At 38.9% G+C, this 22146-nt stretch overlaps 1 protein-coding gene across 1 annotated transcript; it reads right to left on the bottom strand.

The window, feature by feature from the left end:
- Positions 1-4304: 4304 nt before the first annotated feature.
- On the bottom strand, positions 4305-5619 carry LOC142606210 (uncharacterized). Its single transcript, XM_075777593.1, has 3 exons — positions 5166-5619; positions 4719-5050; positions 4305-4658 (listed from the first exon to the last, which is right to left on the bottom strand). The coding sequence occupies exons 1-3, from the start codon at positions 5617-5619 to the stop codon at positions 4305-4307; spliced, it is 1140 nt and encodes a 379-aa protein (XP_075633708.1).
- Positions 5620-22146: the final 16527 nt, after the last annotated feature.

The raw sequence follows: 22146 nt of genomic DNA, 5'->3' as shown, positions 1-22146 counted from the left end.
TCTACGATAGGAAAAATTTCTACAAAGCTTCCTTAGAAACTAGCTCTCCAAAGCTTGGCTAGACAATCAAAAAGGAAAGTTTTCGAAGTAGTTCGAACACAAAGCTTTTAGGGTAGGTGAACTTTGTCTAATAAAAACATAACGCGGCTTTTATTTTTCTTCAGTTTGTGGATTTATTTCGTGAAATCCTCTTCATTATGTTGGTGGAAAAAAGATTCTCTTCATTGGAAATAGGTCATTAATAATGCTACTTTAGAGGGCTTATGGAACATATTTATTAGGTTAGCTGACTCACAAAGAATCAAAGAAAAACACATGAAAACAAATTTCCAATGAGTAAAGAAAGATATATCAGTGGCATTAATACAACCTAGCTAGTACTCATCAACCCTACTAGAATTGAGAAAATGATGGAAAATTTTGTTGCCTCTAGTAAAAATGATGCAATCCTCAGCCAAAAAATAAACATATAAATGAAAATAAAGGAAAGGAATCAAAGGATAAATTCATAGTGTATATTTTGATAAAGATAAATTTATATTAACCAATAAGTTAGGGGATTCTCACAACCAATATATTACATCATTTGGTGGATTAAGCAGGCCTCTACAGATGTCTATTATTAGTTATTAAGTTATTACTAATAACAGAAATAATAAAAGGTTTATGATTTCATTTAAACAAAACTTGTGTAAATTTAGGCCTTTCTCCCACGCATTCATGTAACCCACTGGTTGTGCAAGTGTAACTTTCAATCATGTATTACAGCAACATATTCAGTTGACTTTGGATTTAATGAGGTCGCAAACAGCCAATACCTCCCCTACTAGACCAAGTTAATTGTTGATAACATTTGCTTACTAGCTTGCATTATAATTACACTGACTACTAGTTCATAACATTCCAACCAGTTCTCCTTAATAGTAACTTATAAGTCCCATAGAAAGGTTGTAACTTCAACTATAAAGGAGAGCACTTTACCAAAACTATGTGTTGGCACTTATAAAAATAAAAGGAAAATCAAATTATGACCTTTTCCTATGACAAGATTTTGTGGAATCAATTATTTTGATTTAAGTTAATTTCGCATCTTTAAACAAGCATGCAGTTACCTAGCTTTTGAAAAGATGAGCAACCTCACTTCGTTTGGGTTGCCTTCATTTTTCCTTAATAAATTTGGATTTAGAACATATAATTTTAACCCAAACTTATCTTTTATCATTCTTAAGTGCACTGAATAGACCAAAGTGAACTAAAATGGACCAAAGTGGACGGAATGTACCGAAGTTGATCAAATTGGACCGGAGTGATCGAATGGACCATATTGGGCTGAAATGGATTGAAGGGAAATCTATAGACAGAGCAGACCAAATTGGACCCAAGGGAAATAAATGGACTAAACGGATCGAAGTGGACCGTATATACTGAATGGACCAAAGTGGACCGAAATGCTACGCTAATGTTATATAAATATAGATTATTAGAACTGAATTATGCATCTCGTAATAAACATCAAACTTTAGATTCGAAGACATGTTAACTACTTGGGGGTTGTGTCTCATCCTCACTTCCCACTAGTCTTGCCTCCTCAGAATGATGTGCTTCTTGATCTACTGCCTCCACCCTTTGTCAGGAATTCGATGATCCTTGCCCAACGTAAACCATCCCTAATTGACGTTTTCTCACCATTCTTGTGTCCAACACCTTTACAACACAAACATAAAGATAATTATAGCCAACAAGCAATCACATGAAGAAATAAGAATATGAAGAAATATCATTTGTAAAGATAATTATATATGTTAAAACTATTATTTCTTAACAACATGAAGAAATAACAATTTCCACATATATATGCAACGTTGTCAAACGTTGCACGCAATAGACCTTTACAAATTCTACTTACAATTTCAATAATAACTATAACATAATTACACATACAACAGCAGTATCCTATTACACTACTCATCATCGCTGTACTCGACTGCGTTGTCATCTTCATTGTTGGACTCATCATTAATGAACTCACAATCATCCAAGTTGTCCATTTCATGAAGATCTCTTTCGCCAATGACAGAGGCATTAATTGTCATTCCCTCCACATCATCTCGACCCCAACGAAGGTCATCCCTACGAACATCATTACCACTTATACTATACGGAATGTTCTCATAAAACCCATCAGTGTCATCCTCGTTACAATTGGGGCCAATACCAGTATCAAAGACACCTCAGGCTTTCGTTTTAACGACGACATACTAATCTTTGTGCCTTTTATCTTCAACATAAAATACTTGTATAGCTTGAGATGCCAAGACATATGGTTCATGCACCATTTCCTCCCCACCATGTATGGAATGAGTAAAATTCACCATAGGAAACCCAAACTCATCAGTCTTATATCCCCTCCTATTTTGATCATCAACCCATGTCCACTTGAATAACACATGTTTGATACTGCCATAATAATTCAACTCAATAATATCTGTCAACACACCATAGTACGTAATGCCACCTTCAGTGGCGACACTAACTCCACTATTCTGCGTTGTTCTATTTGCCTCGACATTCGAACTCCTAAATTTTAACCCATTTATGACATAATGTTTCAGCCGATTGACTGAAGTATATGGCCCTTTCGAAAGTGTGACAAGTGCATCAGTAAATGCAGTACTTTCCCTATCAGCATCAGTCATAGACATCACCTAATATAACCAAAAAAACTTATTATCATTAGTACAGTCATTTTACTTATGGGAAAGTTTCAAGCTTAAGAAGTGACACCTACGTGAGACCTAAACCAGCCACAAAATTTCTCCATGTGGTGCTTATGAATAATAGCATTCGATATACGACAGTGGCCCCTTCGAAGTTCATCCTCCATCAACCTTTTGTGCATCCAGCATGCGATGGCAATTGTATTAGTGTTAACACACGTAGCGAACTTTGGATTGTCATACAATTATATTGGTGTCTGTAGTACTTACTCACGAAATTGGTAAATGTTGTCGGAATTGAATAGAACGTAGCGATGAGCTTGGGTCAACTCCCTATTGTCTAGTGCCACACTTGAAACCGCCCTTGTTGACTCCTCCATCATCCTCGTGGGTCAATTAAATATAGTTTCAACTCCTTCCATATATTGTGAACAAAACGTTAAGCATTCCTCCACTATGTATCCTTCGGCAATACACCCTTCTGGAGTAGCCCTATTTCTTATGTAAGACTTAAGACATGAGAGGTACCTATAATGTGCATGAGAAGGTTAGCAATTGACACTAGTTTTTACAAAGCGCACATTATTTTTATATTGTACATATATTGCATTCGACTTACTTCTCAATAAAGTACTTCCAACGGTACTGGCCTGGACCACCAATCTTGGCTTCAGTAGCCAAGTGTATGACCAAATGTACCATCACAGTGAAGAAAGATGGAGGAAATATTTGTTCCGATTCACACAACGTGACTGCAATGTCTGCCTCAGCACTCGCTATATCTGAAACCGTAAGGGTTTTCGAACAAATTTTCTTGAAGAAACAAGCTAACTTTATCAAAGGCCTAGTAACGTGCGATGACAAAGATCCTTGTAAAGCAATTGGAAGGAGTTGTTGCATCAGGATGTGATTATCGTGACTCTTTAAACCAAAAATCTTGCGTTCTTTTAGATTGACACGGCGTGAGATGTTGGAAGCCTACCCATCAGACACTCTTACGTCCCGTAAAACTTGCAAGAAACTATCTTTCTCCAATGCAGTCATATGAAAACACTCGGGCGGTATCGTGTACTTATCATCACCTTTTCGCCGTAGGTGGAGTTCACTCTTTATTCCCATGTCCGCCATGTCAAGGTGTGCCTTGTAATTGTCCTTTGTCCAGTCCTTCAAATTCAACACCGTGCCAAGTATATTGTCCATCACATTCTTCTCTATATGCATCACATCAAGATTGTGTCGCAACTTGTGATCCTCCCAATAAGGCAAGTTGAAAAAAATACTTTTCTTCTTCCAAACACACTGGTTTGCCTCACCTCTCTTTATTTTGTTGTATTTTTCTTGACATTTCTTTCCCAGACAACGTCCAACTAAACTTTCAATGTCCACAATTATGCTTGCCACAACTTGTGGCATAGGAGCCATTCGCATATCAGTAGATCCCTCAAATAATGTATCTTCTTCTCGAAATTCGTGGTCCCTACCCAACCATCGCCTATGTCCCATGTAACATAATTTGTGGCCATTTTTTAAATATCGAGAGTCAGTCTCCAATGCACAACAAGGACACGCATACTTACCCTTCGTACTTCAACCCGACACATCTGCGTAGGCAGGAAAATCATGTATGGTCCACATCAATGCTGCATGCACTTGGAATACATTTTTTGAAGATGCATCGTACGCTTCTACTCCAACATCCCATAATTCCCTCAGTTCTTCTACTAAGGGTTGCAAGTACACATCTATTGCAATCCCTAGCGATTTAGGACTAGGAATAACTAGTGATAGAATCAAAGATGACCATTTCATGCACAGCCAAGGCGAGAGATTGTAAGGGACTAGCATGACAGGCCAAGTGCTATGAGTAGTACTCAGAATTCCGAAGGGGTTGAATCCATCCGCAGTTAGACCAAGTCTGACATTACGAGGGTCAAACGAGAACTATAAATGCGTACTGTCAAACATTTTCCATGCATCCAAGTCAGCAGGATGCCGCATTACCTCGTCATCTGTACGACCATTAACATGCCATTTCATAGAACTAGCTAGGTCGGGTGACAAAAACAGTCGTTGCAATTTCGACTTTAAGGGGAACCACCGTAGGATCTTTGCAGCTTTCTTCTTTCCCTTACTAGATGATGCATTATTACCTGTAACGGATGCCTCATTTGTTTTCCACCTTGAAACTTTGCAACAAGGACACGCCTCGAGGTTAACATTCTCCTTCCAAAATAGCATCCAATCATTGGGACAAGCATGGATCTTCTCATAACCCAAACCCAAATCCCGGACAATCTTCTTAGCCTTATAATGGTCCTTTGGCAACTTAGCGTCTGAAGGAAGCATATCCATCAGGACTTGAAGCAACATAGTAAATCGTCCAACCACAAAGAGTCTTCAACTGGAACAACACAACGATGGCTGAGAATATGCTAAATTTTGTACAACCAGCATATAAGGGTTTGTCCACATCATCTATCATGTTGTAAAACTTTTGTGCACCATCAGTCGGTTGGCCTTGAGCCTGTTGTTGCACTCTTTCACCTTCTTGCATTGGTTCGGGTGGCATTTCATGTGTGGGGCACAAATCATGCAACATCCCACGAAAGTCACCATATTGTTCTAGGGAGTCTTGTACATGACTACTCCCACATTCGGTGGCCGTTGGTGCATCGGCCGATTCCCCATGCCATTTCCAATGTGTGTAACTTTGAAGCATCCCCTTTCTCCACAGATGTTCACGTGCCACCCCTGGCGGGACCAAACACAAATTCACACATTTGGTACAAGGACAAAAGATTTTCCCATCACTTGCATGTTCAGATGCAAATTCCACAAAATTAAGTAAACCTTCAATATATTCCATTGAACCCCTCTGCTTCTTCATCCAACTTTTATCCATTGCTATACAAGATTTCAAAATTCTGACCTACAACAACATTTGTTAATGCATAGCCAGTAACCCTTCAAATTAGTTAAGATGAAATTATATGAGTGACCGTTGAAACTTGTTGAACCAAATGTTCTTAAAATAGAGGACAAATTTTAGTCAAATAATCCTATCTTTCACCAAAAGCATGCTAGTGCATTTTGGTTAACGTCAAAGTGTTGTATAGAAATATAGAATATGTCTTTGGATGATGGGTTTGCAATAAATATAGTATTATGAAGATGATTTTCACGTGGTTAAGAAAGATTAAGGATGTTTTGTTTGACAATAACATTTTCTAGCTAGAAAATAGTAGACCCCTAACCATGAACCTTATAAGCTAAGGTTCTATTTAAAAAAATTTGTTGAAGATTATAATGTAAATTGAATTTCACCAACAAAGGATGTAAAGTTTTTTAAAGTCTCACTTATTGTAACTATAGTCGTATTTTTAAACAAATAAGACAGTCAAACTAAATGCAGCTATGATCATGTGATACTTATTACTTATTATAGAGGGGATCTATAGCTACGTTGTTAAAAACACTGGTATAGGTGGTGGGTTTTAGTTGCATTTATAACAAACGTGGCTATAGGGCAACTATAGCTAGATTAGGGAATACTCTTTCTATTTTTTGTATTCTTATATTACACCCAGGTGCATGTCCCACAAGGTGAGTAATTAAAAGAAATCTACCTTATATTCAACAAGCAGTGGAAGATGAAGAATCATAGGTGGCTCAGTGTTTTCCTACCAAAAACCCCCATTAAGAAGCAAAAATAAATAAGAAGTATGGTAAGATGTAGAAGATTGGACCACATGTACACAATGTAGTAACAATCATGTACACATGTAAGATGTATAAGAAAGCTAAATATTATATTACACACGAACTATGAGAATTTTTTTTTTAGTTTGTAATAAAAATTTACAGTTTTTGACTTACGTCACCTTTGACCTTGACAAGAATCATTAATTTTTATTTCATTGGAACCAATTTTTGGTTGATAACAAAATAGAATAGAAGAAGGGTTACCTTGCTTACTCAATTGATTTTCTATAGAATTGTAATCGAGCACATATTCTAATACTATGTATGGTAATATTTCATTTCCAAAATAAATAAAACTGTTGCCCACATAGCAAAAGGTATGAGGGAACTCACTTGTAGTTAAGGAGAAAATGATGTAGGAAAATAGTTATCACAAGCTTAGCCAGGTCACTTGCAGGCCGAAATCTACTACCCGCACCAGATAGAATGAGAGCCTGTGCTTTGGCTTTTAAATTCTATTTACAAGAAAAATAACAAGTTAGTTATTTCAAGAAATATAGGCATGGGGCTTTGACCACTTCTTTGAGGTGCCAAGAGTTGGTTTAAGTTGCCTTGAAAAATCGATAAGATTTTTTGATTCTATCAGTGAGAAAGAACCTAATGCATCCATATAATTAATTAGGAGATACTTGTTGAGAGTCGATTGTCACATTTTCTTATGGAGTTTAAAGTTGATTTAATTTATGAAAAACGTTAGGCAATATCAATTTGTGCGAAGGGTTAAAGTTAATTTAATTTATGAAACTTGATTTCATTTATGAAATAAGTTAGCCAAAAAAGAAGACATATGTATGAAGTGAAACAATTTAGGTACTATAGTCTGGAATAAGGTTCAGAGGAAGTTCAGGTTGCATATATATATATATATATATATATATATGTGTATGTATGTATGTGTATGTATGTATGTATATATGTGTGTGTGTGGGTGTGTGTGTATACACACACGCACACACACTCAGCGTCTCTTCATGCAATTTCAAGGGCGAGATATTCACCCATTCAAATATCGTACCACTTCTCTTTACAGGGCGAGAAATTCACCCATTCAAATATAATTCCACTTCCCTTTCCAATAGGGTACTGCACGCATGCATGTCCCAACTGTGTTTGTTTTACAAATTTTTTTTTTTATGAAAATTTGTTTGATAGGGCCTACATATGTCTCAAATATGGCCCTATCATACAAATCTGAATGTACATAAAGACTTACAACGATGCATCAAAAGCATCAAATGAAGAAAGATATTAAACACAACAAAACACATTGTAATCAACAATGTATCCCAAGGAAAAAGATATATATATATATATATATATATATATATATATATAACAATTACAGTTCTAAAGCTTACAAAGAACGATGTTGAGCAATAAGTAACAAAAGAGGAACAACCAGCTTTGGTTCGTCCTTTTGGAAGCAATGAGTCCCGTAGCCTGATAGTGGAGTTGATCAATGGCTGCATAGAGAATTATGTGTTAACATCTTCAAAATTTGCTTGTCAAACACCATGATATTATGCACAGAAGATTTACCTAGCTACTAGAAAAGTCACAAAGCCAATTTAACAGTCCAAGAAAAAGAATTATTTTTCTAGTCTTTTTTATAAGTAAAAACAAATTATTAAATACAGTCTCCATCTTGCAAAAAAGGGCATGAAGCAGCCAAATAGGTATAGAGAAAGCTCAAAAAGGGGCAACGTTGGTATTGCACAGTTTGTGTTTGATTAAAAAACTTTTACTTTCTTTTAAAAATTAAAAAATAAAAACAACGTAATACTAATACAGGTGACCCTTTTTTAACGTAGGCACTTTGTATCTTGATTAGCACTCTGCCCTCACGGTGACTCCTAGCCTCTTCTGCCTATTTTCCAGCCTAAAAAATCTGTACACATGAAGCCCAATCACCAACATCAATCAACGCAACAATCATAAAAAAATATAATACTACAGGAAAGAATTCAAGAGGTACTGCTTAATTTTCATGCAGAAAATGAGACACAAATGCAAATGCTTATTCAAAAAATAATTGGCATTAACGTGTTCTAATCATCCATATGTTTTTCTATTACAACACGAAAAAAAAAGAAAAGAAAAAGACTATGACTAATAAACCAATGATCGCAGAGACACTAAGCAAAGATGCACTACTGAAGTTCATTCAATGCAAGGCTTAGGTAGAGAAACAAGTATGCTTTGGTAATTTATTCAACTACATAAATATTGATATCTACATAAGACCCAACTTCTGTTTTAGTCCAAAAGTTTTGGAAGTGGAGAAAATAAGGCATTCATGAAACATAAGGCCATTATAAAAGGAAAGCAAAGGGAAGAGACGGTAAATGGGGTTGTGTATAACGCAACTTCACATGGAAAACAGTGAACAATTATAGAACACTGCAGGGTGTAAAATCATCGAACACTTTATTATGGAACAAATATAAATGGGTTTTCAAGAGGGGAAGAAAATAAACATTATAAAATGGTTTTTAATTTTAAAAAAAAAATCCAGATAGTGTGTGAGTCAACTTGTAACTAATTATTCCACCAGTGTAGGAATAATTAGTGACATTGGCATCCACCCATTAGGCTACAGCACCAGGATCCGCACCCATCATCTACAACATGTTATTGGGTATTCCTAGCATCACTTCAATTTCAGTCCCTATCAAAGCCCCCAAAATCCTCTCATCAGCCTCGAAGAGCTTCAATTTTTTAAACCCATTTTCCCTCAGCATTTTCACCACCGTATCAGGTGGGAGTTGCTGTGTGGCCTAGGTTCCCCAGTTCACCCCAACACTCAAGCCACTATACAACATGGCCATGGAAACAAGAAAAAACAACAATATTGAACAATAACTACTAGACTCTACTAGCACTCTACTAGAACAAATCCATAATTCATAATCCATAATAAATTCACTTTCGAAGGAATAAAAAATAAATGATGAACTAAAAAAGCAATTCTAGAAGTACCTTTGAAATAGAATAACTAGATAACTGGTGCAAATCCATAAAAGTAGATGAAAATTAATGGCATTCAAATTCATTAAATCAACAACATATACCTTGCCAACAATAACTCATAACCAACAGCAAATTCATTTGATGCAATATATGTGTGTGTGTGTTTTGATCTCAAGTTTCTTTGGACAGCTTCATCAAACACTGAAGCTACACTTATCCTATGCTATTGGTTGAAGATAAATTTCATAAATGATTTACAGCTTAAACAGAAACTCACAAAAAGAATCAAAATTTATCTACATTTGACATCCACTCATAATGGCTAATTTATCTACATAACATGGTTGTTGGTTAGTAGCTTCTCTATACACAGATCGTACAAATACCTTAAAAGCACCATAGGATCTAGAGAGTAATGTCTGCAATCCAACACCAAGTCCAAATAGCATGGAAGAATCAAAATGTTGGATAAGTAATAAATATAAAAACTCAGAGTTTAATTTCCAAAACATTAGAAAGTCATCCCCAAATTTAAAAACTAGACCAAACTGGTCCAGTCAGTTTAAACAGAAACTGGACATTAAATTGGTCGAGTAAAACTATCAAAACTAGTCAAAACTGACAGTTCAACTAGTAAATATTGCGACATGATCATTTTTCGATTATTGGTGTATGTTTTTGAAGAAAAACATACACCAATAATTTCCACGTTACCAATGAGAAAGAAAAAAAAAACATTTTTGAAACTTTTGGGCACCAAGAATGGTCCTCTGGCATTCTTGGGAAATTTAATCAGTTCAACATTCAAATTCAAATCTATTATTCTACAAAACTTAATCAGTCCTGCAAATAAGCTAGAGACTCTAATATAATATATTTGTCAGCTGACTTGACTCCCACAGCCATTGCTCAGATCAAGTAATTAATTGGCCTGGTTAAGATTCCCTAATAAATTAATCATCAATGTGTCACTATATTGTGTAGCTGCAATCATGCATCATCATATTAAGAACAGCAAGAAAATAAGAATTTGAAGATTAATATCAAGCTTTAATCCCAAATATTTTGGGATTGGTTATATAGTTTTAACAAATTAATTAAAGTCAATCTCTTCTAAAAATAACAAAATAAATGTAGGAACATATGGTATAAAGGGTTTGAATTTTTTCTAGTATTTTTGTGCGTTGAAGGCGATACGGACACAACATGTGTCTTAAAATGATCATGTATCACCAGGGTGTCTTATCAACTTCTCCTGTGCATCGGATGGAAGCCTCACCCCCACAGCTAGACTGCAACACAGGACAATTGAAACCTACCCCAAGTGTTGATTGGCTAATTCAAACCTACTCTTAAATAAGGACTCACTACATTCAACTCCAAGAGAAGTGCTGGTGCATCTGTGATTGCTGCTTCAATTAAATTGCACCATGATGTTAGATGTATGCTCCATTAATCTTTGAGGCTTATCCTATTGAAGATCTCATCTACTCTTCTTATGTTAAAGTTAGTTAGCCAAAAAAAATAAAAGATTCATTGATTTTTTTTTTTTTTTTGGCACAATACGATGAAGGAATTATTATTTACTGCTAATATGGTCCTCCCTGACCAATGGGATGATGTCGTCTATGACAATATATGTGTGAACTTCCTAATCAGTATAAGGAATAAAAAATAAAAATTACTAGATCATATTTGCATAAATAACAACATTTTATTAGTTGGGAGATCATGAAACTAATCTCAAGTTTTGCACATCATGAAATTGTATTGGAGGTTAAGAACTAAATAGTGTTATTAACCTTAATAACTCTAAAAAAATTCTAATCATGTCTCTATTAATGCTCTTTTGACTCTTTTTTATATATAATATTCTTTAAATTTTAATAATGAATTATATAAACTTGATCCTGCTAGAGAATAAATAATCTGGGTCATGTTTTGCTTTTCTGTCAAAATTAATTTTACTGTCAAAGTGGTACAGATTGTTTTTTAAGTCTCTCTCTCTCTCTCTCTCTCTCTCTCTCTCTCTCTCTCTCTTGTTTACTAGAAAACCAGGAGTATAATATTTCTGAAGAATATGTACGAAGCTTGTAGATGATTGTTGATCACTATAAGCAAAGGTGTAGATTATGTCATTATATGTGACGCATTAGTGGTGGAACCAAAGAACGAATCATAACATTTAGTTATGGTGTCTTTAGAACAAATGCTGTCGATTTTTGACACTTCTTATATTTTATGTATATATGCCCAAGCAGCACAGGATATATTCCCAACTTTTTTTTCCTTTCTTTCTTGTTTTTCTTAATGCTATTGCTTGGAGAAGAAACAATCAAACCAAAGAAAGCAAAGAAAAACATCAATTGCAAAAGCACTAAAACTTAAACTTGTACACTTTATGTTCACACTTGACCCTTTAAACAAATTTTCTTTCCCTGTTCATCTTTCCAATGCAACAAAATTCAAGTAAAGATTACAATTTGACTATGACAAGGTGAGATAGGGGATATATATAACAGGTTCAGCAATGTGAATGTGGGTTTCCTTATCAGATTGTATTAAGTAATTAGTACACCCCACATATATTAACCAACCTAGTTCAAGCTGTACACCAATAAGTTTTCAAAATTCGCATCCACAGCCATTGTGGACTAATTAATTGTTCAATATTGTACAGACTAGCAAAAAAACATATAAGTACAAAGAGGATAAAAAAAATCATGGGTTCCAATTAGCAATTACCTTAAATGCTAAATATCTTCATTCTTGATTAAGGGACATGCGATTATATCACTTAAGCTGCACTTCGGCTATTGAGCTGCGTTTAAGATAAATTTCATAAATCAATTAGAGCTCAGACAGAAACTCACAAAAAGAATCAAAATTTAAGGAAAAATTGAATAAAGAAAGTATAGTTTTTGTGAAAGCATGGAACAAACCAACAATAAAATTTATTATGGCATGAAGAAGAAATTGTTGATCTAGGAGATTAAATTTTTGAAAAAATTAAAAAAAAATAATTGAAAACAACAAAATATCGAAACCCTAAACCAAAAATCGAAACCCTAAATCAAAAATGGAAACCCTAAAAACAAAAATCAAAACAAACAATTTTCAAAACTTACTGTTAGTCGGAGATAAAGGTTGCACCCTTTGCATGTGCTCGTTTCGTCGCTCTTTTGATGGAAATGGAATCGGAGGGTTTGACAGGATCGTGTTTGAGTTTTGAATTGAATAATGGAGAAAGATTGGAGAGAGGAGGGAGACGTATTTGATGAGGGAGAGCCGATCGATGGCGGAGATTGAAAGACGAGGGAGGCCATTGGATGGGTTGGGTTTGGAAGAGGAGGAGTCGGTGAGGCCGAAGAAGAGCTTCGAAATGAGAGGAGGGAAAGCGAGGAAGGAGTCGGGTTTGGTCAGGTGAGTGAGAGAGAGTAGGAAGGAGTTGATGGAGGAGCGGGTGGAGATGACTTAGGGTTGAGAGCGATCTAATTTAGGGATTTTTTTATTTATACTAAATGTTAGGCCGTGTTTGATTAACCGCAGCTCCAGACATATTGAAGCTGTGTTTGATTAAACGCAGTTCAATATGTCTGGAGCTGCGTTTTTTAAACGCAGCTCCAGAAATAATGAAAAAAAAAAAAAATCCTTGGAGCCGCATTTCTAAAAATGCGGCTTAAGTCCTACCAGCCAAACGCAGCCTCAACACCTAAGAACGCGGCTTCAAACCGGGTCTATAGCCGCGTTTAGTAAATGCGGCTATACTTTTTCCCTGGAGCTGCGTTTTTCAAAAATGCGGTTCAAAATCCCTGTCTATAGCTGCGTTTTACAAAAACATGGCTAAAAAACGCGACCCAAAAACGCGTTTTTTGTAGTGAAAAAATACGGCAGTTTCGCTCCAATAATCTTCAACCGATTCCAGTAGATGCTTTTGATTATTATTATTATTATTATTTAGGATCCAAGGTATTCTTAATTAATTGGTACATGATTTACACCAAATACTGGGTCATGTAAAAAATAACAATAATAATAAAGTAATAATAATGCAGTAAGGGTTTCTCTGATTTTACATTCTGCTGACAAATGCTTGTGATGTGAGCCAACAAATCATTCTCATTTAGTTTTATTCGTAAATGTCCAAAACAGAAATATGCAACACGATGGAGCTGTCAAAATACTCTTTAAGATGTGCATGTTGCAGCTGGAATCTGTGGGGGTGTAGTAGACATGAGCACGTAGCTCTTATTATTTTGGCCTTTTAAAATGAATTGGACTGCAAGTTTGTTGTAATCTAATTCTCACCATGCTAGTTTTTGAGGACGTACGTTAAACTGTTCCTTTCAAACTTCTGGCAATAAAATAGTATAACACTTATATAAGCTGACCTTAATTTATTTGAATAGTTAAGAATTTTTCAAAGGTTTGGGTTTGTTGCATCCACAGGAAAATTATTCACAATCTGAACTGTTTGATTTTTCAGATACAATAAAACATGCAGGGGAAAAAAGAAAAAGAAAAAAAGAAGCCAATTCAATTACTCATCACTCCATCAACTACTTTAATTCTAAAATCATTTTTGCCCGGCCCAAGACAGAATAAGTCGAATACACTTTCAATAATAATAATAATAATAAAGAATGTCTAAAGTCATTTTTTATGTCCAATTAATGAATAGGTTTATGGATAATAATCCTTTGCGTGACTTTGACTTTTGAAAATTATTTCTCCAATAATTTGCTATGTTAAGAAATAAGAGCAACTCCCTAATTTCAAGCTAGAAGGTTCTTTTTTAAGTTTTGTTTGGGAGTTCATAATGGAATAGAATGGGATGATTATAAAGGAATGAAAACAAATGGAATTGAATTGAATGTTTCTAAACAAGGAAAAAAAATGGAAAAAAAAATGGAACTAAGTAACCTTGATTGAATATTTTAAAACAAAGAAATGGAAATGAATAGTGTAAGTGCACAATTGCACCTGGCCTCAAAAACAGTTATGGGCTCAGGCCCAATGAGCCTTAAACAATATGAATTTGTAGAGTGTGGGCTTGAAACCCAGGTTAGAAGTGTCTAAGGATTAAATGACAAGTCAAAGATTGCTAACACTTGAAAATAACAAGGAATATTGTAAATCAACCCCCTCGGACGTAAGCCAAGAGCTGTTCTTATATTATCTCTTTCTCTTTCTTCTTTTTCTTTCTTTTTAGATTACAAAAAAAAGGGGCCCCTATTCCTATTCTAGGTTACTCCTTAAATACTCCTCTCTTTGATACTTTGTACACGTGTTGCCCCAACTCCCCCTTAGCCTAGATATTTCTTTTCTCAGTGCCTTTGAATAGTAACCAGAAGTTTCCCTTTCACTGTTCAGGTGTCACTTCCCAATTAATGCGGCCAGGGTGGTAGGTGCAGGGTCTTTAATGTGGAGGTGACAGCCTTTATCTTTGGTATTTCTCTAACATCGGTGCTTCCAGGACATTCAAGGGTTCACCTCTTTTAACCATTGGTCTTGACCGTGTCATTCCCTAACCTTTACCATGAAGTCCCAGGTTCTCCGGTGTCCGTCCGAGGGGAAGTTCACCCTCGGCTGGATCCTCGGATCCTCGGCGTATGGGCCGAACCGTAGTACTAACAGATTCCAAACCCAAGAGCAGGTCGGCCTTCCTTAGCACGGCCCAAAAGGTCCACATTCCCATCAGGATCTTTTTACTCCCCATAATAGCCCCTTAAAACTCTAATTTTCAACGTCCGAGGAGAAAAATAGGGTTTTGATCCGACGAGAACCTACTCCACACACTTTGTGAATAATTGCACGTGTGGAAATCGTTTCGCATCCCAGAAGATGCCACTTGGCGGTTTTATTTTCAAAATGCGCGCATTTATTACCGTAAGTTATACCTTGTCCCCCACGTTCAACGGCGAGATGGGTATCCAACGGTCCTCGTTACTCCACGAAAATTTGGGCGGGACGAATATAATTTCGAGGCCGCTTTTCCGCACATCGTGACGCTTCGGGAACCTGCGCCTCCATTTAATTCCCCAGGGACTAATCCCATCAAAACATCAGCAATCATACTTCACCTGCAAAAAAACCGTGGAAATTTGCACACCTTCAACTTTGTAAGTTCTTGCTCTCTCTATTCTTAACCTTTTCTCCTCGGATAGAGTCCTCGGTTGTCCTCGTAAATATTTTCTCCTTTAGAGTTTAGCCTTTCGTTCCTTTCTGATGGGTAGGTTTAAGTGTCTGGTTGATACCGCCGCCGGAATGGAAGGCTTCAGAGCCAAGTATCACATTCCCGGCGATGTGGGTTTAAAGTATTGCCCGGCAGAAGCCGTGGCCGGTTCTAGAAAAGAGGGAGAGGTTATCATCCCAATGATAGCCTTTATAGAGGGTGGGATGACCCTCCCAATGAAACCTGTAACTAGGGAATACCTTCGCAACCACCGGTTGTGTCCCGATCAGTGTCTCCCAAACGTTTTTAGAGTTTTGGGTAGTGTCGATGCTCTAAACGAGCAAATGGGTCTAAACCTCACCTGGCACGACGTCGTCTTTCTGTACGAGTCCCATAAACACTCCAAAGTAGGTTACTATATTAAATCCCGTTCCAGCTTCGTTAGGCTAATCTCCTGTCTGCCCAAATCCAACAAAGGCATGAAGGACGACTACCTGATCGTTTCTGGGAATTGGCACGACGGCCTCCACTGCCCAGTTGAGTGGGGAGATCCAGGTGCGACACCTTAGGATTAACCTCCCCCCCCCCCCCCGCACAAACTCCTCTAACACTCACACAAATGTGTATTCACATTTATTTAGGTTTATTATATGTTGTGTGAATCTGACCATGTTCGTGTGATTTGGTGTCTTCTTTTACAGATAAGCAACACGTGCGCCCACGCTTAAGCCACTGCAACGTTGCAGATCTCAACCGAGTATTGCGCTCCGAGGTGTTTATCAGCGAGGACTTACAACTCAGAGCTGCTCATCTGATTCTAGGATACGATCCCATCTCCTCAGACTTCCAAGAGATAGAAAACGCCATAGTAGCGGGTGACCGGAGGCGAAAGAAGATCAACGTAGTCCGGCCCCATTTTTTGGACGACCACGATCTCCCTGACGCCCCTCACACCGTACTGCATCTATAACCGATTGTTGCAGTCCCTCTAACTACACACTCCCAGGCAATTGCTGTCCCAGAGGAGCAAGTGTCTTCTTCAAACACGCTAGACGAGGAGATAGAACAGTTCCGATTTGACGACTGCGAAAGACCGTGAGGGAACCAGTTCGTTGTACTGTCTGACGAGGAAGAAGAAGCCACTGAGGCCTCTGGAATTGCATGGTTCGTAGTTGCCCGACCGGAAGACGAAGCCGAGGAAGACATGGATAGGATGCAGGATCTCCTAATCAAGAGAGGTGCGAAGGTCGCCGAGAAAAAGACGGGGGCATCCCAAGCTCTTCAAACTTTGCCACCTCCCCCTCCTCCAGTCGAGCCAAAACTTCCAGCCGAGGATCCCAAAAAGAAGAGAAAGGGGGAGGCCGAGGGGACGATCAGCAAAGACCCCAAAAAACCACAACAACAGCCTCTAGCGGCTCAGCAGCAGAAGCTGGATAAAGGCAAGGGTAGGGCCCGCTCAGTTGAAAGCGGGGAAATCAGGAACGTGGCCGAAGTGCGCCGAGCACCGACCACGTGGTCCCCCGACTTAAGATTGGACGGTGCACCCATCTCCTGCCAATCCAGTATAAGGGCAGTTCAACAAGACCGTGTCCACCACTTGGCCGAAGTGTTGGAGCGCCCTCTTTTGCTGCCCAAAGACATGAAAACCTTGGAAAAAATGAGCCAGCCACAACTATTCCTCTCTTTAAAAAGAGACTTAGCGCTGGTAAGTTTACCCCTTTTTAGGAAGATTCCACTTTTAAAAATATTCATTAGTTTTTTACTATTCCTGATTCCCTTATACTTTGTTACAGGCCATTCAGGAAGTCTTTGTAGCCAAGAAGTTCATAAAAGACACTCGGAAGAAGGCCAGAACTGAGCAGGAGGTTAGGATGGAGACTGAGAAGTCCTTGGGCATAGCCCTTGCTGAAAATGAGAAGCTTACTTCGGAGGTGGCTGAGCTGAGGAGAGAGAAAAGGGGGGTCGAGTCAAACTTGAAGACTATGAAGACCCCGATAGAAGGGCAGTGCAAGCTCCTACACGAAAAAGATGATGAGCTCACCCGAGTCCAAAGGGAACGCTCGGATTTGGAAAAAGAACTTGCGCTGATGAAGGAAGAAGCCAGCTCATTCCAACGCTCCTTACAGGCTGCCAAGCAGACAAGCTACGAGGAAGGGGTAGCAACCACCGAGGAGCAGCTGACAGAGGCCTTCGCGGCATTGTGCCGGGAGTACTGTCAGAAAGTCTGGGGGGAAGCCCTAAACGTGGCTGGAGTTCCTCTATCCTCGGATCTGAGGAAGTCCGAGAACGTTTGGCTTCCCCTGGAGATACAGGAGATTGAGGAGGCTCCTGCTGCTACTCCTACCCCTGACTCAACTTTCCCTGCTCTGCCTCTAATGGTCCCACAACTAATTCCAGATCCTACAGAACCTTCAGGTTCCAACAAAGAAAAGGAAGGAGGCGAGGATGCAGAGAAGGACTTGAGCCAAAAAGTGGAACCCAACGTCCTTCCAACTAAGACAGCAGACAAAGGAAAGCAAGTCATGACTCTCTTTGAGCTGGAGTTGAAAGAGACTGAGGCCACCAGTACCTCTCAGCAAGACCCTCCTCCAAAAGCTTAGGACCTAGCCTTAGGACTTCTCTTTTTCTACATCTGCCTTAAATATGTAATGTACATTTAAGTAATTAATGAAGAAGTATTTCGTTTGATTCTTACCCATATTGCATCCATTTTACTTTATTCTTTTTGTATTTGTCATAAAGACTGCCATTAATACATAGTCAAAAAGGGACAGATCAAACAAATCTAACTTCAAGTATTACACAATCATAACCTCCACGCAATCGATCGCGTGTTATTAAAAACTTAATAAAAAGTGATATGGCTAATATGTTTAAACAATGCCTTGGTTAAAAAAGAGAGACCTCATATAACGATTAAAACCTTATAATGTGTAGCATTGTTTTTAGTAGGATGTAAGATCCGAGGACCATTCCTTACATAAATTTTCTTAACACTTAAAGATATAGAACTTTAAAATCCGATCTAACAAACAGTAAGGTACTAATTTCCAGGCGCAATGAGGAATTAACTTTAATCAAGTTTGCGGTCCGAGAACAAGACTTATCCAAGTTGCTGTTTAATTATTTAGATCAGTAATTTCAAATGTTAATTTTCCCAAAGTAGGAGGTCTAAGGACCCGGCATAACTTAGGTTCTGTTTAACAAATGAGAAGACATCAATTTCCACAAGGTTTGTGGTTCGAGGACTACACTTAACCAAGTTTCTGTTTGATTCTTTAGAACAGTAACTTCAAGTGTTAATTTTCCCAAAGTAGGAGGTCTGAGGACCCGGCATAACTTAGGTTCTGTTTAACAAATGAGAAGACATCAATTTCCACAAGGTTTGTGGTCCGAGGACTACACTTAACCAAGTTTCTGTTTGATTCTTTAGAACAGTAACTTCAAATGTTAATTTTCCCAAAGTAGGAGGTCTGAGGACCCGGCATAACTTAGGTTCTGTTTAACAAATGAGAAGATATCAATTTCCACAAGGTTTGTGGTCCGAGGACTACACTTAACCAAGTTTCTGTTTGATTCTTTAGAACAGTAACTTCAAATGTTAATTTTCCCAAAGTAGGAGGTCTGAGGACCCGGCATAACTTAGGTTCAGTTTAACAAATGAGAAGATATCAATTTCCACAAGGTTTGTGGTCCGAGGACTACACTTAACCAAGTTTCTGTTTGATTCTTTAGAACAGTAACTTCAAATGTTAATTTTCCCAAAGTAGGAGGTCTGAGGACCCGGCATAACTTAGGTTCTATTTAACAAATGAGAAGATATCAATTTCCACAAGGTTTGTGGTCCGACGACTACACTTAACCAAGTTTCTGTTTGATTCTTTAGAACAGTAGTAACTGCATGCATCAGAGGTACTTATAACTTCGAAATGTTAACTGACAAAAGAGAATTTTATTAATAATAATACCTTCTAAGATTATTTACATTCCATGGGCGTGGTACAATTCTTTCGTTTAGGTCAGCTAGCCGATATGACCCTATGCCTGCTACTGAAACAATGCGATAAGGGCCTTCCCAGTTGGGTCCTAGCTTACCCCAAGCTGGGTTTTTAGAGGTGCCAACAACTTTTCTTAGCACAAGATCACCAGGTGCAAGTGGCCTTAGCTTCACGTGGGCATCATATCCTCATTTTAGCTTCTGTTGATAGTAAGCCATTTGAACCATAGCTGCCTCGCGTCATTCCTCAAGTAAATCAAGACCTTTCTCCAGGAGTCCATCGTTATTCTCCGGGCTAAAAGAACTTGTCTTTAGGGTAGGAAAATCAGATTCCAGAGGTATCACTGCCTCGGCTCCATAAGTCATAGAGAATGGCGTTTCTCCAGTGGACCTGCGCGGTGTGGTCCGATACGTCCACAGAACGTGAGGGAGCTCTTCTACCCATCTGCCTTTCGCATCGTCCAACCTTTTCTTCAGCCCACTGACAATGACCTTGTTAACGGCCTCGGCTTGTCCATTTCCTTGAGGATAAACTGGGGTGGAATATCTATTTATGATACCCATGTCACCACAATACTTCCTAAAAGCCTTACTATCGAACTGAACACCATTGTCTGAGATGAGTGTGTGTGGTATTCCGAATCTAGTGACGATGTTTTTCCAGATAAACTTCTTGGAGTCAACATCTCTAATATTTGCTAAGGGCTCGGCCTCGACCCATTTAGTGAAATAGTCTGTTCCCACGAGAAGCCATCTTTTATTACTTATTGCCCTCGGAAATGGCCCAACTATGTCTAGTCCCCACTGCACAAAGGGCCAAGGACTGGAAAGGGGGTTAAGAACTCCTCCAGATTTGATGAATATTAGGGGCGAACCTCTGACACTGATCGCATTTCCTGGCATAGTCTTGAGCCTCCCTTTGCATATTGGGCCACCAATAACCCTGAGTTAGAGCTCTGTGGGCTAAAGATCTTCCCCCAGTGTGGCTGCCACAAATCCCTTCATGCAGTTCTTCCAGAAGCCCTTCCGTTGAGTCAGGGTGTACACACAACAAGTACGGTCCTGAAAAGGATCGTTTATACAGTTTCTGGTCCTCGGACAACCAGAAACGCGGCGCCTTTCGGCGTATCTTATCTGCTTCAGATTTGTCTTCAGGAAGGACATCATTCCTAAGAAAAGATATGATCGGGTCAATCCAACTAGGTCCAGGCTTTATTAGATGGATGCAAGGCGCGTTGGCAATGACAGCAGAGGGTTCTAGTAAATCCTCAACGAGGATGACCCTAGGTAAACCTTGAGCCGAGGTAGTTGCCAGCGTAGCTAAGGAGTCTGCATGGGTGTTTCCGCTCCGAGAGATATGAGTTAAGGCGAAGGAGTCAAATTCAGGTTGCTGGCGCTTGATCTGGGCCAAATATTCCTGCATTCTGGGGTCTCTAGCCTCCATGGTCCCCATGACCTGGCCGACCACCGCCGAGAGTCCGAGAAGACATGGACTTCCTTTACTCCCATCTTACGTACCATCTGCATGCCTACCACGACTGGTTCATTGTCGGCCTCCTTGTTAGTAGCCGAGAAGGCCAATCTTAAAGATTTTTCAAAGACAATTCCTTCGGGGACATTAGAACAAGTCCAATACCAGACCCTCTCTCGATTAGCAGCCCCATCCACATACACTTCCCAAATCGGAGACACCGCAACTCGTGATTACCCCAACCGATTTTTCACCCATGTGGGCCTCTTTCGCAGTTTCTTCCAGCAATGGCTCAGCAAATTCCGCCACCAGGTCAGCGAGGACCTGGCCCTTCACCGAGGTGCGAGGCTTGTATTTAACATCAAAAGCCCCCAGGATAGTCCCCCACTTTGTTATCCTTCCTGAGTAGTCGGCGCTACGCAGCACTGCCTTGAGGGGCAATTGGGTCAGAACAATCACTGTGTGAGACTGAAAATAATGGGGAAGCTTTCGCATGGCATGAACCATGGCTAGGAGCGCTTTCTCTAAGGGTTGATAACGCACCTCGGCATCACCTAAAGACTTACTAACGTAATATACCGGTTTTTGCACCCCGTTATCATCTCTTATCAGGACCAGGCTGACCACGTGGACGGCTACTGCCAGATAAGCAAACAAAATCTCATGTGCCTCAGGACGAGACAGAACGGGTGGCCGAGAAAGATATTGCTTGAGCTGTTGAAAAGCTAACTCGCTGTCCTCGGTCCATTGAAACCCTTTCCACTTATTCAACAGTTGGAAGAAAGGACGACACCGGTCAGCTGACCGAGATATGAATCTATTCAAGGCAGAAATCATTCCCGTTAGCTTCTGGATTTCTTTTGGGTTCCGAGGAGACTGCAAGTCCTGAATAGCCTTGACCTGCACCAGATTTACCTCTATGCCTCTATGAGTAATCATATATCCCAAGAACTTTCCAGACCCCACGCCGAAAGAGCACTTTGAGGCATTGAGGCGTAACTTGTACTTTCTCAGTATCTGAAAAGTGTCGGCCAAATCTTTCACGTGTGAGGGT

Source organism: Castanea sativa, chromosome 8 (genome assembly GCF_040712315.1).
Source record: "Castanea sativa cultivar Marrone di Chiusa Pesio chromosome 8, ASM4071231v1".
NCBI lineage: Eukaryota > Viridiplantae > Streptophyta > Magnoliopsida > Fagales > Fagaceae > Castanea > Castanea sativa.
The sequence above is the reverse complement of the archived record's forward strand: the minus strand, read 5'-3'. Positions and strand labels throughout refer to the sequence as shown.